Source organism: Nipponia nippon, unplaced genomic scaffold (genome assembly GCF_047370975.1).
Source record: "Nipponia nippon isolate SJK-2023a ecotype South Korea unplaced genomic scaffold, ASM4737097v1 scaffold_3, whole genome shotgun sequence".
In the NCBI taxonomy this organism is placed as follows: Eukaryota; Metazoa; Chordata; class Aves; order Pelecaniformes; family Threskiornithidae; genus Nipponia; species Nipponia nippon.
In genome coordinates, this window is record NW_028262347.1 from 30,678,670 (window position 1) to 30,691,464 (window position 12,795).

The window sequence follows — 12,795 nt, forward strand, 5'->3', positions numbered from 1 at the left end:
TTAGTGCCGTATTTCAGTGAATGAAAGTAGCATTCAACAAATAAAATCTCAGAATAAATCTTTTTCTCCCTCCTGGAAGAAATAGAGGAAAAATTTGAAGGGAAAAAAGTGTTTATAGAAAGACTAATCCAAACAGTACCTGGTTGGAAAAATTATTTTAAAGGAGTAATTTTCCAGCTAGATAAACTCAATTTTTAGGAAATAATTACATTAATGAACAAAGGAACTGAGTAGATGAATATATTTAGATAATGTAGCATATAATCATCATTAAAATTTTAATAGAGGAAATGATTCAAGTACATTTATATGAGAACATCATTTCTCAATTATGGAACAGATCTAAAAACAACAATAAAATGAAAACAGACAACACCCATTCCATTTATCAAGTTGTAAATAGGTGTTTAATGTGTTATCAGGAGTGTAAGTATTAGGGCTCTTACCATTTAGTGTTGTCTTTAATTATAAGAAAAAGAAGCAAGAAAAGGTAGCATGTTAATGAAGCTCTTGCATAATTTTGAGAGAATTCAGGGCTGAAAATAGCACCAAGAGCTGCGTTTAGAAAACGAAATAGAGGAAAGGCAAATCATTTTACATAGAAACCAGTAGTCTAAATTGCTCATACTCAGTAGGAGTGAGGAATGTGGAAAAGTGAAAATCCTGAAAGAAATCTGGAAGTACTGCTTGTCTGTAAAGTAGAACTCATTTGTAGAACATAAGTTCAAGACGAAGTCTGTTGTGACCTTGGCTTGCAAAGGGATCCTGTCACATGGCAGGGAACACTAGAGCATAATTTCACATTATTTTGAATATGACTATTAGTGTGCTAAGTTTTTGGGTTTTTTTTTGTTTTTTTGTGGTTTGTTTTTTATTGCATGACAGTTCAATAAATACTTAGAATTTTCTGTTATATATAGTATATTCCACACAGTGGTGTGTTTATCCACCCATGATATGACATACTGACCTTCAGCATATTGTTTATTCATCAAATATTTGCTTTAGGATATTTTGATTATGAAGTAAAAGCTTCTGCTTATCAAAAATGTTGGTTAAACCAAGTAAAAGCTGCTGCTTATCAGAAATACTGTTTTGGACTGAAGACACATTTTATTTCTGTATTAAAATTAAATGATTCTATGAGAAGCTCCTACTCATAAAACTTCTCATTTTTTCCAGATTCTCGATACATTCTTCTTCCAGTAGTTTTACATCATCTCCACATGCATTTACAAGAGCAGAAGGACCTTATAATGTGTGCACGTATCCTTAGCAACATATTTTGCCTCATCAAGAAGAACAGCTCAGTAAGTAAACACCACGTCACATCCACAAGGTGTTGAACTTCTTTATATGGCTCAATGACATTTAATGACACAAACTGGATCTTCACTAAGTCCATTTTAGAGTTCTCTGTGTAATGATTCTGCATAAACATGTCATTTTGATTTCTCATGAGCCTTTTCTTCCCATGCAGAAATATTTTAATTGTAGTGCATAGTGTTCTGCCAAGCTTTGACTCCTTGAGTGTTATGTTGGACAGAAAGAAATGTCCACTTTCTTTTAGAGGCATTTTCTATTGTGGGCTGTTTAGTCATAGGGGACACAGTGGTGATACGGGTAAATAGATTGATATGAGTATTGCAAGGGGGGTTACGGGGGGTTACACTTGGCTGTTAGTTGATAAACTTTGTGGCCAATTTCTGATGTTTGTGTTTGCAAATTCATCTGTGAAAGCTGCATATAAGAGAGAGTTTAGATAGGTATATTGCAAATATGAAGACGATGATGAGTTCTGACAGGCAAAGGGATATAATACAATTAAAAACAAACATTGCCTGTAGTTAGTGCGGTACCTACATATTAAGGCCAGCATACATTACATTGTAATGCATTAGTGAGAACTGGGTTTTGTGTTTCTTCATACCACTGTCAGCAATTAAAGTTGCTCCAGCAGTGATTTGATATGGATGTGGCTTGCAGCTTTGGCACTGTAACAACATTTTCATTGGAGCTGCTCTTGGATTAGTATAATACCTCATCACAAGATAAAGTGATAGATGATAAAGCATAGCTGTGGTTTTGGATTGGGAGAAAGGCTTACATATCTGGTCTTAATTTCAGGAGATCTTTCATTTGGAGTCATCAAGCCAGAGATGTACACAGTAACAAGTGGATGTCTACATAAAACTCTCTCCAATGTTCAGGATATGCAGCTACTGCTTTTAGTAGTCTTTGAGTCATTGAGAGTATTCACAACTTGGTGACTTTGATATAATTTTTGTGGATCGGTTCAGAACTTCATTGCTTCCATGGTAATCAAGATCATTTAGAGACTGAGGGAACAGGTGAATTTGCAGTCAGGCAGCTTTGAAAATTAAGGTGGTTGGCCATTCTCATAGTAGTTTGTACATGAGTCCTCATGGTTGATACAGCTCCTAAATATACTGTATACTGTCTGCCTTCATGAGTAGGATAGTTAATAGTTGTTTGATACTAGACAAAGTGACAGAGAACATGGCCGTGACATTAGACTCATCTTGAATCCAAACAGGAATTTTGAGTTTTGTTAAAAATCATATGCTTTGGGTGTGTAGGAAGCAAAAAAAAAAAAAAAAAAAAAAATCACTCCTACACCTCAGTGTCAGCAAAGTTGAATGATTTGTTTGTCAGCTGAGTTTTAGTTTGATTGTGTGCATTTGATTATGAAGTGTTTCTTTCTGCGAAGAAATGTCATCTTAAATTGGGGATAAAATCACTCAGATTAAGATGGTGGTGTCTGCTGCAGTGGAGACAGAAGACATTGTTGAAGCAGGGAAAACATTTCCATCTGAATTAAAAAGGAAAAGTAACTACAACTTGACTTCATCAAGTGTTTTCATGCATGTAATTAAGGTATCCCTGGTCTCTTTTGGCGGTGAACATTTTGGTTCCTTTGTATCGATGTTGCGTACAAGTGGTTGTAGGCTTACATAAATGACTAATTTGTTTGTGCTACTCAGTTGATGGGAAGCAATGTAGCTGGTCCTTACTGCTGAAGCAGGTCTTGAAGGTTGAGCACCATCTGCTTGTTTCTGGTGGTAGTTTCGAAGTGTGAAAACAGAATTCTACTTTTTGGAATTTAAGCCTCTCTTGGCAATTTCCCCAGAAAATATATGGGTGTTACCTATAAAAATCTTGCCTGAAAAGTTCTTATATATTATTTACTGCTTTCTTCTAAACGTTAATTGAAAATAGAGCTATGCTAATTTGATGAACGCTTACATATTCAAAGTCATCCCTGTAACTGTCCTCTATATTTCAGTACAGTGTAATTAATTGAAAACTGTTAGAAAAAAATCAATAGGATTAAACAATATCTTAATTAGAGAATAGTTCTTGTTGCTCAAATGTAAAATTCATAGTAAAACTATCATTTGTTTCTAAAACAACATCAAAGGAAATATGCCTGTGGTCATCTTTCTATTTTAAAATTTTAAATGTTTTATTATTTAAGGAAAAATCTGTCCTGGAAGAAATTGATGTGATTGTAAACAGCCTGCTAGATATTCTGTTAAGGACCATACTAGAGATCACCAGTCGACCACAACCATCAGGCTCTGCTATGCGCCTCCAATTTCAAGATGTGACTGTAAGTTTTTTTTATAATGAAATAGTTCACAATTGTCACTGGTTGGACAGCTAGACTTGTGACAATATTGTCTTTAGATTGTAATTCACAATGTCAAGATTTTGGATATAAAGCAGAGAATGAGGAGAACAAAAAACTTATCTTGCATTTTGTTCATTTTCATTGGAAATAGTAATTTTTTTCAATAAATTTATTTATAAATTGTGATCCAGAAAAAAAACCCAAAAGATAAAATTTCTTTTGAGTGTGTTTGAGGTCAATAATTATTTCCTTATGTTTCTTTTGTTGACAAATTTAATAGCTTTCTGAAACTCTCTTTTTGAAAGCCTGAAAATGGAAAAGTATCAATCAATAACGTTGCATGTCCTAAAATGCATGCATTTTTACATGATGAAGCAGCTCTAAAAATTCCTGTAGAATCTGTGATGCTAACTTGTACAAACCCAAATTTATTAGTTGAAAGGCATTGTTCTTGAAAGAACAATGAAAGGCTGAGCATTTGAGCTTCATTTCTACCACATGGAGTAAAGAGGATGGATTTAGAAGATTAACAAATGATATTTTGGTCAACCTGCTGTAACAACTCATGCAAAATAGAAGGTTGAAATGCAGGCATTTATGAACATGGATGAAACAAAATAGTGTTATTTTGCTTTGTTTGCAGCAAGGTTCCCAGTTTACTTTTGAAGGGCAAATCAGTTCTAATATAGCAAGGGATATGACTCCAATATGAGGTGAGGGGGTGACATTTTGTGCAAAGAACGTACTGTGCTGTGTGAGTTACCATCCATTATATGCTTAATTAATTAATTGCCCAATTTTTACACTGTAATGGTTTTTGTTATTGAATAGATGGTTGCTTTTCAAACCTGAATTTCCTCTGAGATCAAGCATTTTAAAAAGCATTTAACAGCTGTGGGAGAAATGTGGTGTTGGGCTTTTTTGTTTGTTTTACTTCATCCCACAGAGAACAAACATTATATGGAGTGTTTTATGGAGCTGACCAAGCTCTGCAGTAAGATAACACCATGCTTTAATCACTGTGATTCAGCAGGACTATACATCTAAGAGTTTGGGGGTTTTTTTCTTTAAATTACAAAATTACAAACGTACGCTATGTGGCATATCAGACCATTACAAGAAAATCTCAGCTGAAGTAAGGATTGTAGTATTAGACTGTTAGTGTAGCAAAGCTCTGAGCTTATTGGTTTCTTCTGAGATATCCGCTTCCTTGAAGATTAAGTTTTCATAAAGCACCATGACAGCCTAATTCTTTCACACTATCGAAAAATTAGACTCTGAAAGTGCTTTCAAGTTGCAAAATTTTCTTTTTATGCATCAGAAAAGCCATGTCACTTTCACCACAGGCATCTCAAAGAATACTTAATGTGGAAGTGACTCACAGCACAGCATAAGGCAATTATATACATTTATGTAGTAACATCATGCAGTATGGGCTTATGGCAACACACAAAGCCGGATTCTTGGAACTATTTGTAGAGCAAGTATGATAAAGTACTCAATGTGAGTACAGCAGTAAAGTGTTCTGGTACGTTACCATTATTTCAAGTTGCATGTATCATAAAATACTGTTTGTGAGATGTATCATGACAGCACACTGGATAAAATTTTGTCATGCTTTTGCATCAGATATAGTCTTCATTGTGGAAGTAGTCCCAAACTCATCTCAGCGTGATCTTCTAGGCCCATGTGTCAATGTTTTTCTGCACAAAGAAGCAACATAAAATCAGGTGGCATCAGTCTGTGCGCTGCCGTAACTACACCATCTCTTTCGTCTCAAGTAGTTTCGATACTTTGGTACCATTTCAGTTTTCAGTGAAGAATCTTGTTAGATGGTAACCTGCGAGATGGATGTGATGCTTTAAACTGAGCACAAAGATGACGTCTTCAGGGTGTCAGTGTTACAGATGTTGCACTAATAAACATTGAATTTAATGCAATGGTAAAAGTGAAACTTCTGCTTTAGGATGTCAGTGATTTAGCCCTTTAGATTTCCTTAAGAAAAATGCATTTGCATATAAAGAGTTAGCAGAAAGCAATCCAATTAAAGTGAACGTTTATTGATTTCAGATCTTGGAAGTTCAGTCCCTCAGAACCTAAATGAATTGCAATTTAATTGTGAGCTCCATGTATTTTAATAATTGTGCTCCTTAAATAAGACACAAAAAATTACTTAAGGCTTCTACCTAAGGGAATTGGATATACTGCTTGGCTTGACTTATGACACTAGAATCAGATCCTAAATAGTTTTTATCAAGGTCTTTGTGTGTGGAGTTTGCTTTCGTGCATGATTTGCATGTACCCTGACTAATTAGTTTGTGGCTAACACTGGCAGAAATCTTACAACATACATTTTTGTGTTGAGTTCAACAAATGCAGCTGAATGTTCATTGTTATTTTAAAAACCAGCTGCCTGTATAGCTACCTACATTTGAATTAAAAGCTCAAATTTAGAAGTCAGTTAACAATTAGCTAAAGCTGGTACCCTTTTAAAGCTGATCTGTCTGTCAACTATAATAGTACAGCTTTCTATAATAGACTGTGATTTTTAATGTACTACTATAAGACAAAGTAAATGTGGGAACATCGAAGGAAGGTGACTAGAAAAGACTGCTTAAAATGCTTAAGCAAGAAGGGAAGTATTCAAAAGGTTCATACTCAAGCTAGCAATCAGGTAAGCTTACACTTTTTACTCTGCTTATTTTGGCTAATTAGCCAAATCTGAGTGGTCTCGGATTTTATAACTGGAATAAAAGTCTCCAAAAATTGTGCCTATTTAGATGAACCTGCATTATACTAAATGGCATGATAAAGTCATATTGAGGTTAGATATAATGAAATTGAAAATATTAAAAAATAATGGTAAAAGTCTTTTTGTTTTCTGAAGAGAACCTGATAGGGTTGGAAATCAATTTTCAGATATTTATGAGATGGCAGCTGTAACCTTGATGGTTATGCCCAGTGCATGAAGATTAGGAGACTTTGTAGCCTTAGGATATTGTTTTGAGAATGCTGTGTTCACTGTAAAAAACAATGGCTTTGCAGGGACGTAATTAATTTGGGATCTTTATTTCAGTGTAGAATCCTATTATGAGCAAGGCTATTATTATTTTATTACCAGTGAAAGCCATCACCTCACACACCACCCAGTATACAAGGTGTAATCACAAGTGAATTAGGCCTTCCAATGTAAAATCCAGAATACCCGTTTCTGTGAAAACATACTCCTTTTTTTATATTATTTTCTGTTTTTAATGAAAGATGGGGGGAAATCTTTCCAAAATTGGACTTGACAAACTAAAGAAAGACACCCTTTTAAAGTACTGTTATACCTGTCTGTTTCCCCCAGTCTCATTCCCCATTCCTGGTGGATAGAGGGTAGAAGTGTATTTCCCGCTTTTTAACAGGCTTGTAAGATTTCAGAATTGTTCTTAAGCACTGGGATGCAATCCATACATTTCACTCTTTCCTGTCCTCATCCATTCTGCAGTTGGACCAGACTGATACCATTCAGTGTTTCTTCCCATTTCAAAAGTGAGCAAGTATACAGGAAAAAGAGAGGGAGAACCTATTCCTTCCCATAATGTCTTGGTCAGTTGATTGCTCACTGGAGATACCCAATGCTATTTTCTGCTCTTTTGCTCCTGAATCCCATGCTGTTTGAAGGACAGCCTGGTGAATGTGCATCAGTAGAGACAGGGAGGAATCCGCACAGCAGTCCAGTAAGTCCCTCAGCTGCTCCCTGGAGCATCCCTTTTCTGGAGTGTGGAGTGTGAATCCAGGAATTGTCACTGTGGGAGAGAGAGGTCTTGCCCTATGATTAAGCTCAACTTCTGGATATATGTTTTAATGAGAAATTCCTCTGTAGGTCCAAGGAAACTTCTGATCAAAACATTTTCGAGGTTTGTTCAGTCCTATAAATGAGTTTTCTTTTTGACAAACATGTCTTTTGTGATGAAAAAAAATGTTTTGAAAAAATTCCCAGCTCACTCCATTAATTTATTCCCTAAAGGAAAACAAAAGCATTCTTCCCAGAACTGTTGCAAAATATTTTTGTTTATATTTGTTTCAAAACTGAATTGACTAAAAGGTTGTAATTTTAGCAATCTAAATCTGTTTAAAAACAGATACAAGGGAAACAAATCACAAATCAAAAATCAAACTTTTACTGGTTTAGCCCTTCTGGAACTATTTCAAATAGGCTTTGCTAAGCAAGTAAACTTAATTTGGGGAAAAATCATTCTTTAAATGGGAAGGAAGTTCATAGCAAAGTTAACGTATTTTCACCAAATATGGAGTCTTAAGAAATAATGTTTCCTAATTGTAGATTAATTTCTCTTGCATCTGTTATTTATTTTTAAGTGCTTATAGTATGACACTTTAAGCTTAAATGCAGAAGACATTATAATATCTATTATATTTCTATTCTTGGCTTATCTGAACAGGGGGAATTTGTCTCCTGTTTGTTGTCACTCTTGCGACAAATGACTGATAGACATTATCAACAGCTTCTTGACAGCTTCAACACAAAGGAGGATCTGAGGGTAAGTAACAGAATTGTCTTTCCACTTGTTCAGGTCTCTCTTTATTTCTCTTTTTGATTTACCTCCCTTTAAGATATTTCTGTGCTTTGATGAAATGCCTTGGTATTTAAATGCAATCTGTTTTTCAGATTAGCCAACTTTTGCACAGGCTTTCAGGTCTACTTAGGTCCACTCTTAGGGTGGGGTTAGGATTCTGTTGCTTCTACAATGACAGCAGATAGAATGGGGATGGGGGGCACTATATAATAGCTTTAAAGCCATAAACTTAGCCTCAAAGCCTGTTTTAAAGGTTAAATCTAGTCAATCTAAGGTTCTGCTTGATTCTTCCTGCTAGGCAGTTGGGTGGTGTTTTTGTTTTATTGTATGTATTATTTATTTATTCATTCATTCATTCATTAAATCATATATGTCAATGGCAAACACGGCTTGAGAAATGCCTATTCAACCAACTCTCCGCTTTTCGTAACTCTGCAGCAAGTCCATTGGCAGGAGGACCTGTCAGACTTGTAATGTCTATCTACCCAGTTTGATCATGGGAGAGAGTAGCTTCACAACGCTTTCAGGGCAGCTTCTACCAATTTCATTGATGGAGTTACCAGGTTCATGGAGATACAACATTTTTAATTCCCTTTTGGAGGAGGGGGATGGATTTTTTAAAAAATGTTTTAAAAGTTAAGATTTCCTGTATAAAGGTATATATTAAGACTGCCGCTCTTCTAGACCCTGTGAAACTTATATAGTACCAAATTTAATCCGCACAAGAAATCTTGAGTGATCACTTATACCCATTATTCAGCCAGTGATCCTAGATAGGAGAGTACTAATGTCCTAGTGTGTTAATCTATTTTTAGATGTTACTCTTAAATTACCATTTGATAAACTTAAGTACTAGCCTGAAAAGGGGAGTCTAGCCATGGTGCAATTTCAGATTTCCTTCAATTCCTGATAACTGTTTAGAGCTGTTCTGAAAAGAGCATGCCATCCGTGAGTGCTTTTTTTTTTTGTAGTGAGATGGTCATATTGATCTCAAAAGACAGAAAATACTGCTGAGAAGTTCTCTATTATGAATCAAAGGTACTACCTAGGAGTTACATAGGGTGGATGCTTTTTATACTAGTATTACAGCATCTGTTTTCATCTAGTATAGCTGCTATCCTTAGGCAATTTTTAGTATATTTTGTGGAACCTAGGCATTTTTTACTGAAAATATTTTCCCTTTTGTTTTAGTTCTGAGCAGGTCTATATTCCTAGGTTTAGACTTTTATATTTCCTAGAGGTTTCAAGCTTGATTTCTGTTTGATGTATCTGTGAAATACAGTGTCGAGTTTATTCAGACTGTCTTGCTTCTAGAACGTGAAAAATCTCTAGAATTAATGCTTGAATGGTGTTTGATTTGACACATTTATATTCCCCCCACGCACATACCCTACTATTATACAGAGACATATGGAAAGCAGCTGTAGCCAGTGCCATCAGCTATCAAAATAGAGGTCTTAAGAACTCAAGCCCAGAGTTTATTTCCATTCAGATCTCATCAAATCAGCATCACCTCCACCAGTGATTCAGTGGCAGTAGGTTGATCATAATTAATGCAGCATTCCTTCTCTTCTGAATCTTAAATAATATATTGGTTTTTTTCCTCACTTGGAAATATCAAATATCACTGAAATGTGTATAACTGAGAGCAAGAGGGAAGCATGAGAGCTAGTGTGTGAGGCTGACACTGCTGTTAATCATGAGGTGATTGTATATGACTTAAATGATCTAAACCATCTTGCCACTTACCTCTGTATTTTTCTGCTTTGTTTGCCAAGTGTGGAACTTCCTTGGTATTCTATACTGCTTTAAGAAATGACATCAGTATGAGCAAATGAAGATTCACAAGGTGTAAATATCTGTGATAACACTTTTTTTTTTTGTCAGATATGCTTTTAGAGGCTGAACTAGTAGCCATAGTTAATCTTGTGGGTAGTATGTACTTTGGGATTTAAGCTTCAGTGGTAACTACCATCAGCTTGCTGTATTTTTGAAACCTCTTTTTGCTCCCAGTCAGTGATGTTGAAGTGGATAGGGTCTTCCCTAAGCCACATTACAGGTTACAAATCTGATAGGGGGTGTGCAAGGGACTTATCAGAGTGTAACCCAGGCCTTTGAATTGCTACCTACTGTGTTTTTTTGCTTTGACTACCTCTGTTTATAATTAGCCATCTATACTGAACGATTAGGCACTGATATCACAAGGTATCTCTTCTTTCTTCCAGACTAATTCTCAAGGCAACTATGTCACGTGCTTGCATGAATGCATGTTTGCACAGCATTTGTGATACTATTGAAAAAATCCCCCCACCAAACCACTTCTCCAAACAAAAATTCACTCATGCAAGTACTTGTAAAAGGGAATGAAGATTGTCATTCATTCTATCGAAATATATTTGCAGTTCTTATTCTTTTTTTAACAGTCTATAACAAAATTATTAAAGACTGTTTCCAGCTTGTTAATCACAGTATAGCAAAATGGAGGCTTTAAAGGAATGACATGTACACATTTTTATGACATGCATCTAAGTGGTGCTTTAAACAAGTGGTTGTTTATGGAAATATTTCCTTTATTTTGTAAATATGTTTATTTTAAGTAATTGACATGGTGACTGTTTTTATTTTAGTCAGTTCTTTGAGAGTCAGGTTTTTTCCACACAAAGCAGAAGACAGAAAAAGCATTTTATGTTTGAAAACATGCAAATGAAGTAACAAAGAAATGACAGGGGATTCATGGCTGAGTGGTAGCACTGGAGACTATACTTCACTCACTTTTTTGAAACATTGAATTTAATGAGGCAGTAATTTTAAATGCTTTCTTTTATCTTTCAATATTATTTTAAAGATATGCTCCTTTTGCTTTCTACAAAATACCATCATCTTCTATTAAATATATTTTATAGAAATTTATAGAACAGAGGCGCCCTTGTAGGCGGATATTTGCTGCCGCAAAAAAGCTCAGATATAATTTATGACAAAGGTAACAGTGGAAGTTATAAATAGGAGGAAAGAAGTGGGAAAGTGAATGAAAAAAACAGTATATGTTAGCACAGTGCAGCTTTGACCACAGCAGGGTGGTTTTGGTTGATATGTGTGTGTTTTTTAATAGATTAAAAGAAGACAAAACAAATTGATAAGCACCTGCCAGAAGGTCTAGTTTTTATCCATTGGCAGTGTACCCTACATAATGTGGCAGAACAGATATACAGGAGAGATCTGATGAAGGAAAAGATAATATTTCATGGGGATGGGTGTAAACCTTACTAGTTCTCTCTGATCCCTCTCTTCCAGCTAAAGGAGCCTGAACAGGGTAATGTGGGTTCTGAATCCTACCACCAAGTGCAATTTATTCCACTGTTCTCTAATGACCCCTTGGACACAGGCTGTGTGAGGTCTGTAGGTATGGGGAATGTCTCTGGTGGAGAAGCTCAATTCTTCCCCTGCTATGCAGCGACATCTGCTCACGTATGGGACTTCTGAAAGGATGAGTGCTGGGGCAGAGGAGTAGCTCTGTAACAAATATTTGGGTGGCTTCTGATGTAGATTGAGGAAGCAGTGAATGAAGGAAGATCTGGGAAAGGAGTAGGCCACAGGATGGATGAGTTGTCCAGGCAGAGAGGGGTCACTGTTCATCCTCTTTCTTATGGGCACCTTGTCACTCTGAAAAAAAGCTCTAGGATGCTCTACAAAGACTCAGTCTCAATTATCTTGATAACTCTGCAGTGTGAACCAAAGCAATAGATGATCAAGCAATTAGCTTCAAAGTGGACTGTTCACCCAAACTAAAATGCTAACATAGATGCACTCTGAGCGATCCCGTGAAGAGTCTGACCTCCTTTACAGAGGATTTTACATGCATACAGGGAAATGTGAAAGAAATTCCAAGGCAGTTTTTGATTAGATGAATAGCTGGTTTTCAGTCTTTCAGAAGGCCGTGCTTCTCACTTAATCACAGCTTGATAATTTCATCAAGCAAATATTCCTGCTGGAAGAAACTGAACTATGATATTGTGATATTATTTAAGTGGTGTAAGATAGTACTAGAGCTTATGTACACTAGGTAGGAATATTAAGAGATGGTATTTAGAGTATGTAAAAGGACAAAATTACTCCCTTGCTGTCTCTTAAGATAGCAGGCATATGAGACATTAATTATATTTGTACTCAACCAACCAAATGTTAGTTCGCTTACACTGCTGGCAAAAATCTTTAAATGTTAAAATCTGTTACTAAATCATTATGATGTGTTCAGCAGAGCAGATACAACTATGAAACACAATAGTGCAAAGGAAACAGTTCAAAATATAGTTACAAAATTGATCTTCCGCGAATGGTACTTCATAGCAACGTCTTGTGACGTTTGGACCATGAAACAAAAATGAGCACTTGCATCCTGCAAAATGCCAGGCATTGAAATGATGATCAAATCATTTTATGGAATTGCTTTTATTATTATTATGGGTGGGTCCCTTGGGAGTGAACATCATGAGCTGTGCTGACACATGAAGGATACCAGCACATTAATGGCAAAGTATCAAACTAGTCAACTGGCATTTTACC

At 35.8% G+C, this 12,795-nt stretch overlaps 1 protein-coding gene across 4 annotated transcripts in view; it reads left to right on the top strand.

Annotated features, from left to right (window-relative positions):
- The window catches only part of DOCK4 (dedicator of cytokinesis 4), a 254,113-nt gene that overhangs the window by 179,272 nt on the left and 62,046 nt on the right, over positions 1-12,795 (top strand). For all 4 annotated transcript variants that reach the window (XM_087765670.1, XM_087765672.1, XM_087765671.1 and 1 more), the window contains exons 24-26: positions 1,183-1,310; positions 3,500-3,634; positions 8,101-8,199. In XM_087765670.1, coding sequence (XP_087621796.1) covers positions 1,183-1,310; positions 3,500-3,634; positions 8,101-8,199 — 362 coding nt within the window. The remainder of the gene's footprint in view (positions 1-1,182; positions 1,311-3,499; positions 3,635-8,100; positions 8,200-12,795) is intronic.